The sequence below is a fragment of the Macaca fascicularis genome, chromosome 9 (assembly GCF_037993035.2).
Source record: "Macaca fascicularis isolate 582-1 chromosome 9, T2T-MFA8v1.1".
Taxonomy (NCBI): Eukaryota; Metazoa; Chordata; class Mammalia; order Primates; family Cercopithecidae; genus Macaca; species Macaca fascicularis.
Genome location: NC_088383.1, coordinates 27,737,093 through 27,761,186, shown reverse-complemented (window position 1 = coordinate 27,761,186; position 24,094 = coordinate 27,737,093). Strand labels below are relative to the sequence as shown.

At 40.1% G+C, this 24,094-nt stretch overlaps 2 protein-coding genes across 20 annotated transcripts in view; both read left to right on the top strand.

The window, feature by feature from the left end:
• The window catches only part of ANKRD26 (ankyrin repeat domain containing 26), a 94,296-nt gene that overhangs the window by 24,082 nt on the left and 46,120 nt on the right, over window positions 1-24,094 (top strand). For 16 of the 19 annotated variants that reach the window (XR_012417544.1, XR_012417545.1, XM_074001274.1 and 13 more), the window contains 7 exons: window positions 7,876-8,005; window positions 10,381-10,442; window positions 12,810-12,903; window positions 15,657-15,755; window positions 16,358-16,386; window positions 16,481-16,553; window positions 23,811-23,881. Coding sequence is in view for 17 of the 19 variants with exons in the window: in XM_074001274.1 (XP_073857375.1) it covers window positions 7,876-8,005; window positions 10,381-10,442; window positions 12,810-12,903; window positions 15,657-15,755; window positions 16,358-16,386; window positions 16,481-16,553; window positions 23,811-23,881 (558 nt within the window). In the remaining 2 variants the exon portion in view is untranslated. The remainder of the gene's footprint in view (window positions 1-7,875; window positions 8,006-10,380; window positions 10,443-12,809; window positions 12,904-15,656; window positions 15,756-16,357; window positions 16,387-16,480; window positions 16,554-23,810; window positions 23,882-24,094) is intronic. The other 3 variants (XM_074001272.1, XM_015455678.4, XM_015455673.4) reach the window with 1 other exon arrangement.
• On the top strand, window positions 8,105-9,908 carry LOC102136413 (heterogeneous nuclear ribonucleoprotein A1-like 2). Its single transcript, XM_065520437.2, has one exon. It carries the CDS (start codon window positions 8,248-8,250, stop codon window positions 9,052-9,054), a length of 807 nt encoding a protein of 268 aa, XP_065376509.1. The 5' UTR covers window positions 8,105-8,247; the 3' UTR covers window positions 9,055-9,908.

Sequence of the window (24,094 nt, the reverse complement as noted above, 5' to 3'; positions counted from 1 at the left end):
TATGTGACCATTTTTATTTATTTTTACTGTCGTTGCTTTAAACTCTGTTTTATCTGATATAGGAATAGTTTCTCCTGCTCACTTTTGGTTTCTCTTTGTGTGAAATATCTGTTTCCACCCCTTTATCTTGAGAGTACAGGAATCCTTACATGATAGGTGTGTCTCCTGAAAACAGTAGAGAAATTTGGTTTGTGATTTTTAAAAATCCATTCTGCCAACCTGCATCTTTTAAGTGGAGCATTTAGACCATTTACATTCAAAGGTAATTTGAGATGTGAGGTGCTATTCCAGTCATTGTGTTGATTGTTATTTAGTGACTTTGTTTCCTCTATTATGTTTTGTTTTATAAACCTTGTGAATTGTATGCTTTCAGAAATTTCTAATCTGTTTTGTATCAACCTTTTATTTCAATATTGAGAACTTTTATATCTATTTCTTGTAGGGCTTGTCTAGTATTGACAGATTCCCTCAGCATTTGCTTCTTCAAGAAAGACTTTATTTTTCCTTCATTTATGAAACTTAGTTTTGTTTGATACACAATTCTTGGCTGACAATTTTTTTCCTATTTAAGGAGGCTGTAGATAGGACTGCATTCCCTCCTGGCTTGTGAAGGTTTCTGCTGAGAAGTCTGCTGTCAGTCTGATAGGTTTTCCTTTACAGGTTATTTTTAAAAATTATTTTTTTTAAATTTAATTTTATTCTTTTTATTTTTGTCTGATTGGATTAATTTGAAAGCCTTGTCTTCAAACTTTAAAGTTCTTACTTCTATTTGGCATAGCCTACTGTTAAAACTTCCCACTACTTTTTTTTTCCCCCTTGAGACAGAGTCTCTCTCTGTCACCCAGGCTGGAGTAGCATGATCTCAGCTCACTGCAACCTCCACCCACTGGATTCAAGCACTTCTCCTGCTTCAGCTTCCCTAGTAGCTGGGATTATAGGTATCCACTACCACGCCCGGCTAATTTTTGTGTTTTTAGTAGAGGCAGGGTTTTGCCATGTTGGCCAGGGTGGTCTCAAACTCCTGACCTCAAGCGATCCACCCACCTTGGTCTCCCAAATGCTGGGATTACAGGCGTGAGTCACCACACCCGGCCCCCCACTACATTTTGTAGTTTCTTAAATGTGTCTTTCATTTCCGGAAGTTCTGATTGTTTTTTCTTTAAAATATCTTTCTCTTTGGAAAATTTTTCATTAAGATCCTGAATTGTTTTTAAAAATTTCTTTATGTTGGTTTTTACCTTTCCTTTATATATTCTTGAGTAATAGTCAATCTTTTGAATTCTTTATCTGGTATTTCAAAGATTTCATCTTGTTTTGGATCAATTGCTGGAGAGTTAGTGTGATCTTTTAGGGGGATTATAGAATGCTGTTTTTTTATATTGCCAGAATTATTTTTCTGGTTCCTTCTAATTTGGGTGGAATATTTCTTCTAATTATTTTTGAATTTACTTTTGATTTGACTGGGTTTTTTTTAATTTACTTTTCCCCCTTTGAGGATGTGACTTTAATGTCTATAATTTGTTGTCACCTAGTTTCAGCTCTGGGTGCTTTCAGTAGTGAAGACCTTGTAGTAGTGAGTTCCTTGGTTACAGAGAATCTTTGTGTGATGATTTTCTCAGATGTTGGTAGTAATAGCGATGTACTGGGTGTGTGAGCAGGTTCACTGTTTCCTGTGGGACTGGAGTGGCAGAAGTCTCACAAATCTTATCTCATTCTCCAGTGTTGTGCACTTAAAAATTCAGCTGCCTATTCTGTTTCCTAAAACATTTTTTTCCCAGTATTTTATTTACTGGATCGAACATTTCAGGCCTCAGACTGAAGGTACTCATGGGTAAAAACTGGTTGTAGCTAAAGCAGGTGGATAAATGCAGTACCCCAAGGGTGACCTTGACAGAGGTGACTGGGGGAGCTCTCAGTGATATGCACTAAGGTGTTTTCAGGGGGAAGGGAGGGAGCCACCACAGCTCCCCTTCCAGGCCAGCAGGAAAGCAGTCTGCCTCCCAGTCACACTCCTGACCTGGTGTTCCAGCTAGTCAGATCAGATAGGACCTTTTTTTAATCTGCAGGAATACTGGTGTTCCATGTAGAGAGGGATTGTGATCCTCATGCAAGCCTGAACATGGAGGGCACTCCTGTGGGATGCAGTCACCCTGAAGTGCTTCAGGAAGGCTGTCTACAGATGCACCCACGTCATGCTCTCATGGGAAAAGCCCCAGCTGTGTCTGCAGTGGTGGGCGAGAGGGAGAAGTTCTCTTCTCCAAGACTCTTCACATGCCCCAGGGCTACCTGTTAAGGGAAAGCCCTAGATTTTCTCCACTGAGGCCAGCACTGCACCTGTCGCTCTGCTGAAAAAAACTTCCCCCAAGCAGAAGGCCTGCAGTCTGGTTTCTTTTTTTCCCTCGGGGTGCCCTCTCAATGTGGTGCATTCCTTCCCCTGGGAGTAGCAGCCCTTGAGGACCTGGCTGCTGTGACTCCTGCTGCTCCTCTGGTTCTAGCCACCCAGTGGGCTGCCATACTCCAGGGTGGTGCTGGGGAATGTCTGCAAGGGATCCAGTGAGATGACCTGTCCTCGAGTCTCCCAGCAGTGGGTACCAGCACCTGCTCCGATAGGGTGGGAAGGGGAATGACGTAGACCCTGTGAGATTTCCTTCATTACAAATAGCCTTCGTGTGTTTTCTCAAATGCCAGCTGTAGTATTAATGTGCTGGGCTCATAGACAGACGCAGGACCTCCTGGTTAGCCAGAATGGTGCAGGCCGTGGTGATAACTGAGGATGCACAGACGTTTCCTACTTCCTTGGTACTGTGACATTGTGCTTGCAGATGCTGTGCTGGTTGACTTTTAGCCAGGAGGTGGCGCTTGCAAAAGAGCGCCAGTTGCGGAGGTAGTGGTAGGATTTGTTTGCCTTAGGTTACCCAAGGGAAATACTCTGGAGTCTCAGACAATGGTTGGGGCCATCAAGCTCTCAGAAGTCCCTGTCCGTTGTGTTATGTTAGCATGGCAGGTGGAGGGGCAAAGCCGGGTCGGGGCTGGGTGAGGCCAGTCCACACTCTGGCTCCCCACATGTGGGCCCTCTGATCCACTGGGGATCAGAGGGCAGTTCCCTGGCTGCTAGAGTAATGTTCCAGGGAGGAGCTCAGCTGCCGCTGCTGCACAAAAGAATCCACAGAAGGAGCCGGGGGTGTCAGGCAGCAGTAAGTCTCACTCAGCTCTCATGGGCTTGGCAAGGCAGGTCTCATACCTATAGGGTTCTGCTAGCAGCAGCTAGTTGGGTTCCAGTCAGCCTGTGCTTGGAACTCAAAATTGCCCCAGGCCATAAGCCTCCCTGAGGTACAGGAACCTTACTTTCAAGCCACGCCCCTCCTGATCCGCCTGTGGAACAAGGGGCATCCAGCTCCTGCAGCCTGGACTGTAGCACACTGCTTGTTCACCCCGTGGTTCTGGCCAACGGGGTCATCCCCACTCAAGATAATATGGCAGCTTTCATTGGGGAGCTCCTCTCCACCTGTGACGGCAGCCTGCGTTAGCTGACTGACTTCTGGGAGGATGCCTGTGAGGTAGGGTCAGGAATGGTTTCCCTCTGTCCCTGCTAGAGTCAGGGAATGCATGCAAAGTGTGTGGGGATGCCACTCCTCTCGTGCGCTCCCCACTGCTCACTCAGCTCCAGCGCGTGGGGAGTTAGGGCTTCCCTGTGACCTGGATTGCCGGGCTTCCCAGTGGAAGTGTGTGTCCTAGAGACCGTCTCTCCCGTTCACACTCTGGAGACTCACGATTTTCTACCTGGTTCATTGTGTACATTGCTGCCTGCCTGTTCTTTCACAGGGTCTCTGGTTTCTTTAAATTTTTCTGTTAAGGTCCTGTGTTGCTTCTTGGAAAAAAGTTTGCAGCGCAAATCCCTCCACACTATTTTGTCTTTCCAGATGGGAGAGGCTTGGTCACAGTGCCTCCCATCTGTCATCTTGGGAAAAAAATTAGAGAAAATTAATTTTAGTATAAGCATTCTTAGAGAAATGAATGTATCAATTATTTATTTCTGCAGATACTCTGATTTATCTTGTGCTAATAATTAATATCTGTGTGTAATGGACATATATGCACACACCAAATGAAAGCGATCAAAATTTGTTATTGCTTTCTAAAATAAACTGCGTATTATAGAATCATAAGGAAGGAAAGATTGTCAAGGGGGTTTACAAAATTATCTCTGGGCTGGGCGTGGTGGCTCACACCTGTAATCCCAGCACTTTGGGAGGCCAAGACGGGCAGATCATGAGGTTAGGAGTTGGAGACCAGCCTGGCCAACATGGTGAAACCCTGTCTCTTCTGAAGATACAAAAAATTAGCTGGGTGTGGTGGCGCATGCCTATAATCCCAGCTACTGGGAGCTGAGCCAGGAGAATTGCTTGAACCCGGGAGGTGGAGGTTGCAGTGAGGCTAGGTCACGCCATTGCACTCCATTCTGGGCAACAGGGCGAGACTCTGTCTCAAAAAAAAAAAATTCTGGAAGATGATTTTTCACTTTTAAAAGTATCTACAGCAATGAGGATATTTTATATTCTCATCAGGAAGCTTTGTTAACTTTAGTATTCATAGTTGTTAAACCTTGCTCATAAATTCATTCATCTCTAAAACTCAGAATCCTGTTGACTTGATTTTTTAGTCCTTTTCTCTATGTGAATACTGGTCTTGCTTGATAATCATAGATATATTTGAAGACTATTTGAAATCTTCAACTTGGATAGTCATAGCTTTCTTTTCTTTTCTTTTCTTTTCTTTTTTGAGACGGAGTCTTGCTCTGTTACCCAGGCTGGAGTACAGTGGCAGGATCTCAGCTCACTGCAACCTCTGCTTCCTGGGTTCAAGCAGTTCTTGTGCCTCAGCCTTCTGAGTAGCTGGGACTACAAGTGTGCACCACCACACGTGGATAATTTTTATATTTTTAGTAGAGATGGGGTTTTGCTATGTTGGCTGGTCTTGAACACCTGGCCTCAAGTGATCTACCCACCTCAGCCTCCCAAAGTGCTGGGATTACAGGTGTGAACCGCCACGCCCGGCCTTTTTTGTTTTGTTTTGTTTTGTTTTGTTTTTAAATACGGAGTCTCTGTTACCCAGGCTGGAGTGCAGTGGCATGATCAAGGCTCACTGAAGCTTAAATCTTCTGGATCTGGCTTCAGCCTCCCAAGCAGCTGGGACCATGCGCATGCACCATCATGCCCAGCTATTTATTTTTTTTTGTAGAGATGGGGTCTGGCTATATTATCTAGGCCGATTTTGAACTCCTGGGCTTAAGTGATCCTCCCACCTTGGCCTCCCAAAGTGCTAAGATTGCAGGTGGGGCCCACCGCACCCATCCTCAAATGTTGAAATATGTAATTGAAACCTTAAATCCCGTGTTTTTTTTTCCCTCTTTGTCTTTTCATTTTCAAAATTTCAGAGTTCTGTGTAGGTTCATATTATTTAACACTACCAGTTTAGTGTATTTTACAAATATGTATATACTTAATTCCTATGCTTTTCCTGAGGTCATCTACTTCTACTCTAAATGTATTTATCCAAATCTGTCTTCTAAATCCCCTGGGTAGGCTGGGTCCAGTGGTTCATGCCTATAATTCCAGCACTTGGGAAGGCGAAGACTGGCGGATCACTTGAGCTCAGGAGTTGGTGACCAGCCTGGGCAACACGGTGAAACCTTGTCTCTGAAAAAAAACCACCAAAAACCTAAGTTCCCCGGGTGCCTCAAATTTTATAGTAATATGTCCCAAACTGAAGACATTGTTCCTGACTCTTTCCTGACTCTTTGTAATTTACTCTGTCCTCTGGTTTCCTCATCCCAGTAAATAACACCTAGGAAGTAGCACTGAAACATAGAAATCTTGCACTCCAGTTTTCCCTCAAATTACGAATCCAGTCACTCACCAAGTTCTTTATTTTCTACCTGCTTATCCTTTCTCATAACTTTTTTTTTTTTTTTTTTGAGACGACGTCTCTCTCTGTTGCCCAAGCTGGAGTGCAATGGCATGACCTCTGCTCACCGCAAGCTCTGCCTCCCGGGTTTAAGCAGTTCTCCTGCATCAGCCTCCCAAGTAGCCGGGATTACAGGCATGTGCCACCACACCCAACTAATTTTTGTATTTTTAGTAGAGACGGGGTTTCACCATGTTGAACAGGCTGGTCTTGAACTCCTGACCTCATGATCTGCGCACTTCTCGGCCTCCCAAAGTGCCGGGATTATAGGTGTGAGCCACCACGCTGCGCCCGGCCTCATTTCTCATATCTTATTATTGCAAATCACTTTTTTTTTTTTTTTTCTTTTTAGGATGTCCAAAGAAAATGTGACAGTTCACTTTCTGACCTGTAATTTTGGAATAATCTTTTCTATTTTTGTGCTGACCACTCCCCCCACCCCCATGTCTATCTGTCTTTACATTGCTGCCAGGGTGACCTTTCTGAAATGTATTTGTGATGCTCTAACTCACCTGCTTACTGACTAGATCCCCAGTACATGAAAGGGAAAGTTCACATTCTAACCTAAATCAGGTCCTTGGTGGTTTGGCCTGATTTTCCTGTTTTATCTCTTCATCCTATTCCCTCTGACTGTGTTCCAGTTTTACCACATTACTTTGGTACCCTCATTTGTCATGTTGTTTCATGCCTCATCTTTTTGTTTATGGTGCCCTTTCTAGAAACCTTTTACATTCCCACTCTGCATGTATTACTCCATTGTCACACTGCTAAAAAGAAATACCCCAGACTGGGTAATGTATAACAGAAAGAGGTTTAATTGACTCACAGTTCCACATGGCTGGGGAGGCCTCAGGAAACTTACAATCATGGCAGAAGGCAAAAGGGAAGCAGGCACCTTCTTCACAAGGCCGTAGGAGAGTGAATTAATGCAGGAGGAACTACCAAACACTTGTAAAACCATCAGATTTCATGAGAACTCACTATCATGAGAGCAGCATGGTGGAAACCACCTCATGATCCAGTTATCTCCTCTGGTCTGTCCCTTGACACATGAAGATTGCAATTCGAGATGAGATTTGGGTGGGGACACAGAGCCAAACCATATCACTGCACTGGGTCTGCCTCATAGTATGGCCCTATCTTTGCATCATTTCCTGAGCTTCCCAGGTGGAACGGACTGTTCTCTTTTGTGCCCTTACTGTCCTTTATTCACTTCAGTTGTAGAACTAGTGAATTATACTTTTCTGTTCTTATTTGTTTTTATTTATCTCTACCCACACTTGATGAATATAGGACAGAGTCTGTCTTCTGTTTATATTTTTAGTTTTTCCCAGGATAGTACCTATGATGTGATAGACACATAAGTGTTTATTGTCTTACTGACTGGTATAGTTTGGATGTATGTCCTGCCCCAAATCTCATATTGAAATGTAATCCCCAATGTTGGAGGTGGGACCTGGTAGGAGGTGATTGGATCATAGGGTCAGATTTCTAGTGAATGGTTTAGCACCATCCCCGTTGGTCTTGTCCTTGAGATAGCAAGTGAGTTCTCTTGGGATCTGCTTCTTTAAAAGTGTGCAGCACCTCCCCACCTTGCTCTCTTGCCCTGGCTCTGCCATGTGAGACATCTGCTCCCTCTTTGCCTTCTGCCATGATTATAAGCTTCCTGAGGCCTCCCCAGAAGCAGAAGCTGCTATGCCTCCTATACAGCCTGCAGAACCATGAGCCAATGAAACCTCTTTTCTTCATAAATTACCCAGTCAGGTGTTTCTTTAAAAAAAAAAAAAAAAACTGTGACCCCATCTTGGATGACCAGGTATTTCTTTATGGTAGTGCAAGAACAGACTAATACAGTGTCTGATTGAATAAGTGAATAAATACAGTGTTTTCTGAATTTTTTTTTTTTAATAGGAAGGACCAACAAAGCCAGCCGTTGGAAAAAAAGAAAATGGTATTGATATTATTGAAAGTGCACCACTAGAGCAAACAAACAGTGACAATTTGACTTATGTTGATGAAGTGCACAAAAATAATAGAAGTGGTAAGTTAGTGGATATCTCTGAATATTTTTCTATCCTTAAATTCTATTCTGAGGGCCAGATGTGGTGGCTCACACCTGTAATCCTAGCACTTTGGGAGGCTGAAGTGGGCGGATCACCTGAGGTCAGGAGTTAGAGACCAGCCTAGCCAACATGGTGAAACCCTGTCTCTACTAAAATACAAACATTGACCTGTGGACGCCGCCGAAGAAGCATCGTTAAAGTCTTTTTTCTCCCTGCCATCATGTCTAAATCAGAGTCTCCTAAAGAGCCCGAACAGCTGAGGAAGCTCTTCATTGGAGGGTTGAGCTTTGAAATAACCGGTGAGAGCCTGAGGAGCCATTCTGAGCAATGGAGAATGCTCATGGACTGTGTGGTAATGAGAGATCCAAACACCAAGCACTCCAGGGGCTTTGAGTTTGTCACATGTGCCATTGTGGAGGAGATGGATGCAGCCATAAATGCAAGGCCACACAAGGTAGATGGAAGAGTTGTGGAACCAAAGAGAGCTGTCTCAAGAGAAGATTCTCAAAGACCAGGTGCCCACTTAGCTGTGAAAAAGATATTTGTTGGTGGCATTAAAGAAGACACTGAAGAACATCACCTAAGAGATAATTTTGAACAGTATGGGAAAATGGAAGTGATTGAAATCATGACTGACCGAGGCAGTGGCAAGAAAAGGGGCTTTGCCTTTGTAACCTTTGACGACCATGACTCCGTGGATAAGATTGTCATTCGGAAATACCATACTGTGAATGGCCACAACTGTGAAGTTAGGAAAGCCCTGTCAAAGCAAGAGATGGCTAGTGCTTCATCCAGCCATAGAGGTCGAAGTGGTTCTGGAAACTTTGGTGGTGGTCATGGAGGTGGTTTCGGTGGGAATGACAACTTCGGTTGTGAAGGAAACTTCAGTGGTCATGGTGGCTTTGGTGGCAGCCATGGTGATGGTGGATATGGTGGCAGTGGGGATGGCTATAATGGATTTGGTAATGATGGAAGCAATTTTGGAGGTGGTGAAAGCTACAATGATTTTGGCAATTACAACAGTTAGTCTTCAAATTTTGGACCCATGAAGGGAGGAAATTTTGGAGGCAAAAGCTCTGGCCCCTATGGTGGTGGAGGCCAATACTTTGCAAAACCACGAAACCAAGGTGGCTATGGCGGTTCCAGCAGCAGCAGTAGCTTTGGCAATGGGAGAAGATTTTAATTAGGAAACAAAGCTTAGCAGGAGAGGAGAGCCAGAGAAGTGACAGGGAAGCTACAGGTTGCAACAGGTTTGTGAACTCAGCCAAGCACAGTGGTGGCAGGGCCTAGCTGCTACAAAGAAGACATGTTTTAGACAAATACTCATGTGTATGGGCAAAAAATCGAGGACTGTATTTGTGACTAATTGTATAACAGGTTATTTTAGTTTCTGTTCTGTGGAAAGTGTAAAGCATTCCAACAAAGGGTTTTAATGTAGATTTTGTTTTTTTTGCACCCATGCTATTATAGTCTGATCATGATGCTGAATAAATGTCTTTTTTAAAATGTGCTGTGTGAAGTTAGTCTACTCTGAAGCTATCTTGGTAAATTTCCCCAACAATGTGAAGTTAGAATTCCTTCAGGGTGATGCCAGGTTCTATTTGGAATTTATATACAACCAGCTTGGATGGAGAAGCCATTGTCTTCGGAAACCTTGGTATAGTTGAACTGATAGTTACTGTTGTGACCTGAAGTTCACCATTAAAAGGGATTACCCAAGCAAAATCATGGAATTATTGGTTATAAAAGTGATTGTTGGCACATTCTATGCAATATATCTAAATTGAATAATGGTACCAGATAAAATTACAGATGGGAGTTAAGCTTGTGTATCATCCATTATCATGTGTAATTAATAAACAATTCTCTTGAAAAAAAAAATACAAACATTAGCTGGGTGTGGTGGTGCATTCCTATAATCCCAGGTACCTGGGAGGCTGAGGCAAAGAATTGCTTGAACCCAGGAGATGGAAGTTGCAGTGGGCTGAGATTGTGCCACTGCACTCCAGCCTGGGTAACAGAGTGAGACTCTGTCTCAAAAACAAACAAACAAACAAAAACCCTCTATTCTAAGACAACCAATTAACATATGCAGACCCAAGTATTATATTCATTTTAAAAATATTTTCCTTTTGCTGTCTTTCTTCATATTACCAATTTTTTCCTGAGACTGCATCAACCTTGTAAAATTCTTTTTTTGCTATTATTTTTATTTTATTGAAATATTCATGAATGGAGATAGACTTGTATATGTATTTAATTTTTTTATATTTTTTATTTTTGTAGATATATGTATTTAAAATTTACAATAGTAAATGTTCTCATGCATATATATGTGTATCACATTTGATAGATATGATGTCCGCATTAGGATTAGGACAAGAGGAAGATATAGAATCACCTTGGGATTCTGAGGTACTGTCTATGGTTGTTACTGTTATTTTAAAATATAAGCATTGAGTGATGTTTAAAACTAAAGCGATGCCCTGACTTGACTTTTTTACCTCTGCATACGTCCATAAGGAACTACTTTCTTATATTTTTCAGTGTATAATTAATAAAGTATGTGCTAAGTATATTATTGCTACATAGAATAATTCTGCTAATTTGCAGGATTCATTTAAGAATCTAGTGTAGGATAGTGCAAAAAATAAAATAAAATAAGAACAAAAAAGGCTTAGAAGTCACAAGGAATTAGTATGGGTTCTGAAGTTAAGTTTATCTAAAAACTAAAGAATTATTTCAAGTCAGCTGGGCGAGGTGGCTCACGCCTGTAATCCAAGCACTTTGGGAGGCCGAGGCGGGCGGATCATGAGGTCAGGAGATGGAGATCATCCTGGCCAACATGGTAAAACCCCGTCTCTACAAAAATACAAAAAATTAGCTGGGTGTGGTGGCGTGTGCCTGTAGTCACTATTCGGGAGGCTGGGGCAGGGGAATCGCTTGAACCTGGGAGGCAGAGGTTGTAGTGAGCTGAGATCGCGCCACTGCACTCCATCCTGGCAACAGAGCAAGACTCCGCCTCAAAAAAAAGAATTATTTCAGGTTAACCTATGGCCATGTATATGATTCTGTGTTACGTATGGATGAGTAAAAGTCCTAATGAGATTCAGAGAGAAACAGTTTGGAATGTAGTTTTTTTTCTTGACAACTTAGAACTTGAAAAGATAATGTCTGGGACTTTAAAGTATTAATATATATTTGTATAGATCTGCAGGGAACTTTCAGGAGAAGGAAGAATATGGAGAATAATAACGATTTGGTTGAGTGGTATTGTAATAAGTACAAATGATTTTCAAAATCATTTCCAGTGACTTAATAAATATTCAGGGTACTTTTTGTAAATGTGAAGGCAGTAGTGTCAAGAAAAGAATGGGAAAGTTGGAATAGAAATGTGGATTTCTAATTTGGGGTATAAGTTTCACTAGACAGTTACTGGAGATATCTTATAGGAATATAGTGAGTTGACACTTGAGACCTTCCCAATGAGATTTTAAATGTTTGAGCTTGAATAAATTGAGTACCAACCACGTGCTAGACTATTAGACACTGCATGTACAAGGTGAGGGCTTATGCTCTAGTAGTGGGAACTGAAAAACAAGTAAATCACAAACACTTATAAGTCACTATAAGTGCTTCATGTGAAGAAAACAGAGAGTATTAGGTTAAAGAAAATTGAGGGAGTTTGTAGTTAGGATGGGAATCGGAGTGGGAGTGAAATTCTGTAGTCAGAGAAGATCTTTCTGAGTGTGACCTTAGAGTGCCAACCAAAGGAAGAGAAGGAGCACCCATCAGAAAGGCTAGGAGGAGGGCATTCTGGGCAGAGGACACAATCATCAGATCTGTTCATCATTTTACTCTTAACATCTTAGAATGACCAAGAAGCAGGAAGCCGGATAACCATCATCATCATCATTTTTATTATTATAGTGCATAGAAAAGAAAATGTGCAAATAAATGCCTGGCACATTTCACATGCTTAATACATAAATGTTCTTACTCTTCTGTTTTTATAAAGGCTTGCTATACTTCTTTGAAATTATTTCTTAATTGGGAAAGAGTTTATATTCTGTATCTTACATTTCCTTGCTTTTCTTTAGACATAACATAAAGCAAAGTTTTTCTTACTGCTTTGTCATTTTAGTCAACCATTTTCCTATCAGTAAAAGTTTTATCAAAAAGTATTTAGATTTTTCTAAGCCATTGTTTACTTAAATGAAGCAGCTTCTGCAGTGTTCTGTTTATACTTAACAGGACATACTCCAGTTTCTTATCATGCCACATATCTTAACACTAAAAATTTCTATAATTAGAAATATTTTAAATATTTAATGCTGTACTATAGGGAGTGTATTCTATTTTTTAAAATACACTTTTTTTTCCCTCTTAATCAGGCAGCCCCCAAACCAGAATAGGTTCAGAGAAGCTCCCCTCTTATTTTTGGTGAGGAATACAAAGTAGAGTTAGGTCTTTTGATATTAATTCCTCATTGAACTGTGCACATAAGTGAATATTTTGTCTGTTAATATGTGTCCTTAGGCCTTCTGTGTTTGGTTTGCAGAGTCAGTAGTCATCTGAAGATGAAAGATAAGCTTAATCTAGTGAGCATATGTGAGGTTCTTTATTGAAATGTTTTGGTTTTCAATACATACTTATCTTATTTTTAAGCCTAATTGCTTTTAAAATAGGAAATTCATATTATATTTGAAAGTGATTAGAAAATCTTTAGCAATTCATTCTTTTTGTAAAATTGAAACTCATTATTGATATTAATTTTAACAGAGTATCTCTGAGAATTTTCCACAGAAGTATGTTGATCCTTTAGCTGGGGCTGCATATCAAAAAGAAAAAAATATAGGAAATGAACAAGCAGAAGGTAAGAGCTATATTTTATTTTAAAAAAGCCATTGGACAGAGTGTTTATTTAAAAACATGACCGTTGCTATATTCTAATAGCCAAAGAAAATCACCTATTAAATACATAGTAAGAATAAAAAGAGGTGAAATTGTGATAAGTTATATATCTTATGTGTCAGCAACAGATTAAATTGCTAGTGCCAGTAAGGGAACTGAATTATTAGATCCATTTCAAAATACATTAAGACCTGAGGGAGCCAGGAAATAAGGAAGAGGAGAGGAGTAAAAGAGGACATGAGAATGAGGAAGGCAGAGAATACAGGGAGCGAATGAAGGACAAAGAAGCAAGTGTATGTAATGGAGAGTGGCAAAATAAAATAATTCTAGGGCCAGGCGCGGTGGCTCACGCCTTTAATCCCAGCACTTTGGGAGGCCAAAGCAGGCAGATCACTTGAGGTCAGGAGTTCGAGACCAGCCTGGTCAACATGGTGAAACCCTAGCTCTACTAAAAATACAAAAATTAGCTGAGTATGGTGGCAAGCACCTGTAATTCCAGCTACTTGGGAGGCTGAGGCAAGAGATTTGTTTGAACCTGGGAGGTGGAGGTGACAGTGAGCTGAGATCGTGTCACTGCACTGCAGCCTGGGCGGCAGAGCAAGACTTCATCTCAAAAATATAAAAATTTAAAAATAAAATAATTCTTTAGAAAATGGAAAAGCAGGGTATTAGAAAGGTAGGAAGAGTTTAAAATGAGCTTCAAGTACCAAAACTTGTTGGAGAAGTAGACCAAAATTTACCCACTCTTCCTATCCTCCTCACTGTTGGGAAGGCAAGGATGGAAGTACTGGACCATCTATGGCACGTTTCATTTGCCATAGATGAATACAGGCATATGTGGTCAGCCATACATATCAATAATTTAATGTCATAGAAAATGTTACATCAGGCTGAGCATGATGGCTTACACCTGTAATCCCAGCACTTTGGAAGGTAGATCACCTGAGGTCAGGAGTTTGAGACCAGCCTGGCCAAAATGGTGAAACCCTGTCTCTACTAAAAATACAAACATTAGCCAGGCACGGTGGTGCGTGCCTGTAATCCTAGCTACTTGGGAGGCTCAGGTAGGAGAATCACTTGAACCTGGAGATGGAAGTTGCAGTGAGCCAAGATTGCACCACTGCACTCCAGCCTGGACAACAGAGCGAGATTCTGTCTCTCAAAAAAAAAAAAAGAAAGAAAGAAAGAAAATGTTACTTCATAGGATAGTATCTCAAAGGCCAAAAGAAGAGAACTGGAAAGAAGAGAGTAGGGTTGGTTATGGGGAGCTCAAGGAAGACATACTCTGATAAAAAGCCCACTAGCAACTTCGTGACTTGTAATACAGTTTCAGTTTCGGGGACATAGTAGGGAGGAACTTGATGCCAGATTCCAAAAGGGCAATCTAACATAAAAGAATGTGGAAGCACACTAAGTATGGACCAGAGCTTCTTAAAATTTAGTAAATCAGCTGGGAATCTTGTTAAAAATGTACATTTTGATTCAGCAGGCCTGGAGTTCTGTATTTCTAATAAGTTCCCACATAATGCTGATGCTTCTGGTCCTTGGACCACACTCTGAGTAACAAGAGTGTAGGCTTCCTTTTTGAGACATCTGAAAGAAGAGTTGTTCGACAACAATTCGAGGCATAACAGGATCAAGATAAAGCATTATTTTTCTTTTATTTCTGAGCATGTTTCTAGCCAGAGGAGAAGGAACAAAGAGATGGAGGAATAGAAATTGTAGATATAAGATAACTATTGTTAAATGAAGAGGAAAGAAGTGCTGAGAATATTCCATAAAAAGGATGTAGAATGGGAAGAATCAAGACCACAGATCTAGAGATTACTTTTGCAAAGGAAGAGATTGTGAATGGAGAAAGAGAGGAAAGAAAGAAGTTAGTTGAGTCATTTTGGAGTTACTGATGAGGAAACAAGAGAACTCATTTCCAGATGGATTCAGTATATTTACACTCAAACAGACGATTAGATCATTTCTGCTCCAGAGATTATTACAAGCAGGAGGGCATGCTAGAATGGGGGTAAACTACAGTGATTCATATCTCCTCTCTGTAACTATCAGACATCGAACAGATATGTTGCTTTGGATAGATCGTGGTGGTTCGCCTGTCACTCAGCACTTTGGGAGGCCAAGGTGGGTGGGTTGCTGGAGCCCAGGAGTTTGAGACCAGCCTGGGCAATATGGCGAGACTACATCTCTACAAAAACATACAAAAATTAGGCATGGTGGTGCATGGGCCTGTAGTTCGGCTATTCAGGAGGCTAAGGCAGGAGGATTGCTTGAGCCTGTGAGGTTGAGGTTGTAGGGAGCAATGACCCGTGATTGTGCCACTGTACTACAGTCTGGGTGACAGAGTGAGACTCTATCAAAAAAAAAAAAAAAAAAAGGATACATGTTACATTGGTATTAGTTAATCAGATGAGTTTTATTTGAATACAGAAGCACTGGCTTTTTTCTTAAAGAAAGTTGCTTTTTGGTAATGATAGCTGTTTCCTAAAATCCTTTAGAGGCTAACATGATATTTTAGAAATGAAAAAATTACAGTTAATTCCTTGAATACTAAAATTGTTGTTTTCAATAAACACTGCATTGATTTAAAAAACTGCACTAATTTTGAAATATAAAATGTTATTAATATCTAATTCTGTGGCAATTAAATTTTTTCCTTTTGATAAATATTTCAATATTAAAAGCTTATTATGTGTTATTCCTTAGATATGTTTTATATACCTTCTTGCATGAGTGGATCAAGAAACTTTAAGATGGCTAAACTAGAGGATACAAGAAATGTAGGCATGCCAGTAGCCCACATGGGTATGGAAAAAAATGAGTATTTTTGTTAACTGTTACTCTACAAGTGTATATCCAAGCTGATCAATTCAGAACATTTTCTCTGATGAGAAATGAGTTATATATCCAAATCAAGTGGCATCACAGCTGTGTGCTTCCTAAATTACAGGACAAGTTGAAGAACATGATAAATACTTGTAGTGTAATGGTATAAATGATTCTGATGTGTTGCATTAAAGATATGCTGTCTCATTTTACCATCAGCCTTGACATTTCTCCTCTCAGGGTCATGATTTGCTCCTCTAATTAAAGATTACCTTTCTCTGCATTGACGAGCATGCTCACGTTGGTATATGCGCACCTTTCTATTTTAGTTATAGTCACTTGGAACATAATCTTACATTCAAATCATAACTGCATGTTTTATTAAACCTGTGTTCCTGTTTTTTTCTCCAGTATACTTCTGTCATGTTGCTGTCCTAACCAAAATAAAAAACATCCCAACAATTAACATAATCATTTTCAAACCAAGCATGATGATTCAGGTCATACTAACACTGCATGAATTTATAATTTGCTTTGTCATATTTACATGTAATTGATTATATGTCCCTTTTGCTTTTTAGAGTCTCCTGAAAGATATCTTCACTTGAAGGTAATAAGTTTTGTATTTTTATCTTGAATTATTAAGTGCATATTGTATAAAGTATACATTATCTATTAATCATTTTGTTTCAAAACCCATTCAGCCTGCCATTGAAATGAAAGATTCTGTTCCAAATAAAGCAGGAGGAATGAAGGATGTACAAACATCCAAAGCAGGTAAATGCTACAATACGTATTTAACTCTGGAAGGAAGTACATTAAAATTTTTGAAATATTTGAAATGCTCACAGTTTTCTTATTCCTAATTCTTTTTTTTCCCCAAATTTGATGGGAGGATTTTTTTAAAAATTTTTAAAAATTAAGACTGAGTCTCACTTTGTCACCCAGACTGGAATGCAGTGGCATGATCTCAGCTCAGTGCAACCTCCGCCTCCCAGGTTCAAGTGATTCTCCTGCCTCAGCCTCCTGAAAAATAACTGGGATTACAGGTGTGCATCACCATGCCTGGCAAATTTTTCTATTTTTAGTAGTGACAGGGTTTCACCACGTTGGCCAGACTGGTCTCAAACTCCTGACCTCAGGTGATCCACCCGCCTCAGCCTCCCAAAGTTCTGGGATTACAGGCATGAGCCACTGTGCCCGGCATTTTTTTTTTTTTTTTTTTTTTTTTTTGATACAGAGTCTCACTCTGTTGCCCAGGCTTAGTGCAGTGGTATGATCTTGGTTCACTGCAGCCTCCGCCTCCTGGGTTCCAGCAATTCTCCTGCCTCAGGCTTCCTGGTAGCTGGGATTACAGGCACACACCTCCATGCCCGGCTAATTTTTGTATTTTTTAGAGACAGGGCTTTACCATGTTGGCCAGGCTGGTCTCGAACTCCTGATCTCAGGAGTTCTCCTCCCACCTTAGCCTCCCATAGTGCTAGGTTTACAGGCTTAAGCCACCATGCCCGGGCAGTAATTTTTAATTACTATGTGGTAGACATAGTCTTTTAAAACAGCAATTCTGAAACTTTTTGGCTTTAGGGTCCTTTTATACTATTAAAAATTACTGCATAGAGGTAACCAACACGCTGAATTAGTTAGTCCCATTCCCATGCTCTTTTAAAACATTTTACTGTATATGTATACGTCTATAAATAATACATAGAATTTGTTTTCATGTCCTAAAATTGTGTATAAATGGTTGTACACTGTACATATCATTCTTCAACTTTCTTTTGTTTGTCTAGCATTATATTTTTCAAATCTACCCATATCAACACAAGTAGTTCTGGTTCAAGCTCTTTATACTATTCCATTTTATCACTGTACATTTAATTAAACTCTCTTCATTCGGATAAACAATAATTAAATAAACATAAAAATCAGGCCAGTCGTGGTGACTCACGCCTGTAATCCCAGCACTTTGGGAAGGCCGAGGTGGGTGGATCACGAGGTCAGAAGATTGAGACCATCCTGGCTAACATTGTGAAACTCCGTCTTTACCAAAAATCCAAAAAATTAGTCAGGCATGGTGGTGGGAGTTACTTGGGAGGCTGAGGCAGGAGAATGGCATGAACCCGGAGGCGGAGTTTGCAGTGAGCCAAGATTGTGCCACTGCACTCCAGCCTGGGTGACAGAGCGAGATGACGTCTCAAAACAAACAAACAAACAAAAAACCATAAAAATTATTGTGGGCCAGGCGCGGTGCCTCACGCCTATAATCCCAGCACTTTAGGAGGCTGAGGCAGGCAGATCATGCAGTCAGGAGATCAAGACCATCCTGGCCAACATGGTGAAACCCTATCTCTACTAAAAAATACAAAAATTAGCTGGGTGTGGTGGCACATGCCTGTAATCCCAGCTACTCGGGAGGCTGAGGCAGGAGAATTGCTTGAACCAGGGAGTCAGAGGTTGCAGTGAGCCGAGATGGCACCACTGGACTTCAGCCTGGTGACAGAGTGAGACTGGTCTGAAAAAAAAAATAAATCATTGTGGATTTCATTTTTGAAATGAAAATCATGCTTACCAATGAGGAGAAAAGTGATCTTTGTTTAAGTGGTTTTTAGCTGTTGATAAGTACTATATTAGAAATTAAAACTGAAAAATATAAAATACATGCATGTACCGCCATGCATTTGAATAGGCTTTAGAGCTATGACCCATGAACCATTAGCCTGTGATGTTATGATACATCCTAGCTTCGAAAAAGTCTACTGTACACTTCTCAGAAAATTAGAGTGAAAATGTCAAATATATTATGCATTATGCAACCTCTTGTACCCTTGAATAGATATTGAATTCTAGGGATTCTTAGATCAAAATACAGAACCACAGTTTTAAACCATATGTATGGTTTGTAGATGTCAAATGGTAAATGGTCCTTTGATGAGGAAATGGCCTTTAAAGTTTCACTTTTGTGGTTTTTACTTTTTTCTTTTGCTTGTCTTAAAAAGTTTAAATCCAACAATTTTGTTTATAAAGAAAAAAGGAAAACATTGTTGTTGTATATTCACTTCTTGTTTCATGGCACCGTGTACTCTCTGGATCAAGTGTGAACCTAGATTTATTTTCAGGTGGGAACAATTAGGTCACTTAAAGACATCATTTTTTCTTTCTTTTTTTTTTTGTTTGAGACGGAGTCTCGCTCTGTCGCCAGGCTGGAGTGCAGTGGCACAATCTCGGCTCACTGCAACCTCTGCCTCTTGGGTTCAAGCGATTCTACTGCCTCAGCCTCCCAAGTGGCTGGGACTACAGGCGTGTGCCAACACACCCAGCTAATTTTTGTATTTTTAGGAGAGATGGGGTTTTGCCATGTTGGCCAGGATGGTCTCAATCTCTTGACCTCGTGATCCGCCTGCCTTGGCCTCCCAAAGTGCTGGGATTACAGGCGTGAGCCTCCACGCCCGGCCAAGTCCATCATTTTGTCTATAAATTTCTGATGTTTATCCAAGGTTAAACAGTAAATTCTGAAGATACTGGTGCATTGAGGAAAGAGCATTTCATTGTAATAAGTTTTTATTTGAAGTTTATTTATTAAATGTTTTTGTCTTCAGAACACACCCCCCCCCACACACACACACACACAAATACTTCTATCCGTATTTAAACCTAAAACGGTTAGACATAAAGTTTGTTCATAAAAAAATTCATATCCCTGAAGAATCTTTAATTATTAATAAATCTCTTACGGAGAACAAAATAGTTAACAGAGGTTGCTGAGTGAATCAAAGTAAATAAGTAATACTAAAATATGAAAACAGAAAAAAATCTGAGAGATGACAGTCAATTAAACTTCTGTGAGCAAGTGGCAAGTAAAGGACATGTAAAATACAGGTCACCATGGAGGAGTAGTGTGTTTGTAGGATAGAGGTTGACATAGGACTGCTTCTATGAAGAAAGTTAGTCCGATTTATATTATTTACATTCTAATAAGTAAAAACTTTATTTTCAGAGTTTTCAGATTGGGACTTTACTACCTTGACCCTCAGTAATAAGACTTGCCAAAGACCTAGGAATTTGAAAATCAGTGATAAATATCTATCTGCATCACAGTCAGTGACCAAAAATCAGTCAGCATCCACAGAACTGGAAGAAATAGCTAAAGAAATGATTACTATTGGAGCTGAGTTTCTATTAGAGAATGATACTCTCCATGACCTGTGTGAATCACAGCTACCAGCAAACAAAAAGCAAAGAAGGTAACACAGAAGCACAGAGAATTCAGTCCTAGAGTACTTGGCTTCATAATATCATAGTTATGACTTTTATTTTTTATTTTATGTTTTGAGACGGAATTTTGCTCTTGTTGCCCAAGCTGGAGTGCAATGGCATGATCTCAGCTCACTGCAACCTCTGCCTCCCGGGTTCAAGTGATTCTCCTTCCTCAGCCTCCCGAGCAGCTGGGATTACAGGCACGCACCATCATGCCTGGCTAATTTTGTATTTTTAGTACAGACAGGGTTTCACCATGTTGGTCAGGCTGGTCTTGAACTCCTGACCTCAGGTAATCCACCCACCTCAGCCTCCCAAGTTGTGGGGATTTCAGGCGTGAGCCACCTTGCCCAGCCTAGTTATAACTTAAAAATAAATTATTTTTGGCTGGGTCATGCCTGTAATTCCAGCACTTTGGAAGGCCAAAGTGGCTGGATCACCTGAGGTCAGGAGTTCAAGACCAGCCTGGTCCACATGGTGAAACCCCATCTCTACTGAAAATATGAAAATTAGCTGGGCGTGGTGGAGGGCGCCTGTAATCCCAGCTGCTCAAGAGGCTGAGGCAGGAGAATCACTTGAGCCCAGGAGGCGGAGCTTGCAGTGAGCCAAGATCACACCATTGCACTCCAACCTGGGCGACAGAGCAAGACTCCATCTCAAAAAAAAAAAAAAAAGAAGGAAAAGAATCATTTTTAGCAAAAGTACTTTGTGTTTACTCTCCTTATATAACCTACAACCAAACAAAATACCTTTTAGCAGGGCATTTGTATTCTTCCTCTAATCAAAACAATCTATGAACAACAAAGAGAATTAGGAGAGAGAGTAATTTTGTTTAGGCTAATATGAAACATAAACTTGAGAGTCAGGACCAGGATTATATTTAGAGTTTTGGGACTGGATGGGAAACTAGGTAGAGATTAAATATTGCCTACTCAAGCACAATGTGGTTTTTTTTGTTTTTGTTTTTGTTTTTTGAGACGGAGTCTTGCTCTGTCGCCCAGGCTGGAATGCAGTGGCCGGATCTCAGCTCACTGCAAGCTCCGCCTCCCGGGTTCACGCCATTCTCCTGCCTCAGCCTCCCAAGTAGCTGGGACTACAGGCGCCCGCCACCTCGTCCGGCTAATTTTTTTTGTATTTTTTTTAGTAGAGACGGGGTTTCACCGTGTTAGCCAGAATGGTCTCGATCTCCTGACCTCGTGATCCGCCCGTCTCAGCCTCCCAAAGTGCTGGGATTACAGGCTTGAGCCACCGCGCCCGGCCGCACAATGTGGTTTTTATGCTTTATTTTTACAGCTCTGAATTCACAAGTATTAGTTATAACTACATGTAATGTAACAAAGAAGCACCATCCAAATCAAATATTATTTCTTACAATTTCTATGGCTTTAGATATTATAGAATGGACTGCCCCAGTATTAGTGGGAATCGTTGAGAATTTCTCTATAGTGTATCCCCAGCTGTGTACCCATAGTCTGTCACCTTATTTTAATGAATAGTTGTTCACTAGTAATATTTGTTTTAAGGAGTGCTCTATCATTTAAAAAAGATATATGAAGTTCAATTTTACTAATAATACTTTTAGGACACCCAGTCTATTGATTAATTGCATCTAATGTGTTTTACTTTATGTACCAGTTTAACTCAGTGCCCTTAATCATATGATCTGGTCTACAGTAATAAATTATATAATTTTTTTATCCCAATAGTTTTGTTTTCTTTTCTCCCTTGTAAAATTAACGTATTTTACAGAAGATGATCAGCTGTCTCCTAGAGTAGTGACTGCAAGCTATAAATCCAGAGTTACTTACCTATACACTATATATGCTTGTTTGCTCTTATTTCTTCATGAGCTTGGTAGATCCAAGAAGCAGGACTTTTAAAACAAAATAACTAAATGAAATCCCTCAACACAGGAAGACATGAAACAGAAAAAGCGTGAAGTAAACAACTTAAACAGTGCCTGTAGATTGTTTCACTTCTCATTTAATACCTTTTATAAAGTAATGAAGAGTCTAGTTCTCCAGGGACCCAGATATATACATGTATCCATTTAATAAAAATTCACTCTATATTGGGTACTGATATTCTATATCCTAAATATTTTTGGAAACATTCCCTCAGTTTAGGCCTACAGTATTCTTGTTTTGCAATATTTTCTAATTCAGTTCCCTTTATTTATTCATATGCCCTTGAAATTCATCCTCCCATCAGTATTTAGGGTGATCTGTCTCCAATGCAAAACAGGACCTTGAGTCCCTCTTGAAAACATAAATGTTCAAACATCTTAAGATTACATATAAGGCTTTCATCATCTGACTTCTGCTTAACTCTCCATCTTTAGCCCTTTCCCCTTTCTGCCCTTTTCTCTGGGATTACTCAACTGCTGTTGATGCTCTCCTCGGGTGCTTGTATTTTAGACAAATACGCTATCTGAGGCTTCTTTCCCTCTCTTGTTGCTGCCTTGCATGCTGTTACCCTTTCCTGCCCTTTACCCCTTTTAGTCTGGCTAACCTCACTTTTTAAGTCTCAACTCAGGCATGATCTCTAGAAAAGCCATCTTTGACACCTTTTATTTACTTTCTTTTTTTTTTTTTTTTTTTTTTGTGGTGGAGTCTCACTGGAGTACAGCAGCATGATCTTGGCTCTCCGCAAACCTCCGCCTCCCAGGTTCAAGCGATTTTCCTAACTCAGCCTTCCAAGTAGCTGGGATCACAGGCACCCATCGCCAAGCCCAGCCCATTTTTGTATTTTTAGTAGACAGGGCGTTTCATCATGTTGGCCAGGCTGGTCTGGAACTCCTGGCCTCAAGTGATCCACCCACCTTGGCCTCCCAGAGTGCTGGGATTACAGATGTGAGCCATCCGTGCTGTTCTTATTTACATTCTTTAAACCCCAGTGTTTAGCACTTAGCAGGAACTCAGTAAATAATTGTCAAGTAAAATAGATAAAGACTGTTTATACAAAGATAACTTGAAAGATTGTCCCCTACCGTCTGGGGAGCAAGGGCATAAACATATAAATAAAAAATTTACAGTTCAGATGGAAGAGATACAGTACAAAGATAAGGTACTAAGGTAGCCCCAAGGAAGGAGACACCTGTTTATCAGGGGGAAGATAGCTCTAATCAAGGAAGACTTCACATAACTCTCTTAGTCTTAAAAGATGAAAAGAAATTTGTCAAAATAGAAAACGTTTCAGATGTAAGGAGCGTGATGTACAATGATAAAGATGTAAAAAGTAACAGTAATTTTGGAACTCATTAATAATGAACAACACTCTTTGTGCCTTGTTGAAAAGATACCGTTATAGAGAACATTTACAGTGTTACTTTATATATTCCTACTGTATCATAAAATTTTGTTTTGTTTCTGACAGTTTAGCTCATTTACGTTGGGTGAATGAATCTGTGAGTGAATCTTTAAGACCTTTGTATGGGTTGAACCTATTGTGTAGTGTTAGTAGTCTCCCCAAGTGGTTTGTTGAAGTTTTGGATAATAGTTGAAGTTTTAATTAGATACTTCATTAAGCTGATACTTAGAAGTATCTTACTGAGAAGTAAATGTTCCACTAAAGATTAGGCTTCATTCAAACTTTTTGTGATTGCGCCACTGTACTCCAGCTAGGGTGACAGAGTAAGGCCCTGTCTCAAAAACAAATAGAAGAAAACCCTCTCAATTTATAAAATAAAAATAAATGTTATTTTCTATTTCTATAAAGACTATACCTTTTACCTAACTGTTCTAAGTAGTTCGTTTAACTAAATATTTGGATTTTTTTCAGCTGAACGTGACTTAGAAGTGGCATCAGAAGAAGAGCAAGAAAGGGAAGAAAGTGAAAATAACCAGCCACAGGTATTATATATATTGTTTTAAATTTCTGTTTTAATTTTGTTTTCTTTGCTTTAATGATATAACATCGTTCAAATAAAATTACCTTTCAGACTAGCCTTTTAGAATCAATAGATCATTATTTAATATTTAGTATTAAAAACATTTAGGCTAGTTAAAATATTCTTAGTTAAAATATCGTAACCTATAGCTAATCTTTTGTTTTTGTCATAGTTA

Bases quoted from the DNA above. Each gene is read 5' to 3' on its own strand.
- LOC102136413 (XM_065520437.2), top strand. From the start codon at position 8,248: ATGTCTAAATCAGAGTCTCCTAAAGAGCCCGAACAGCTGAGGAAGCTC.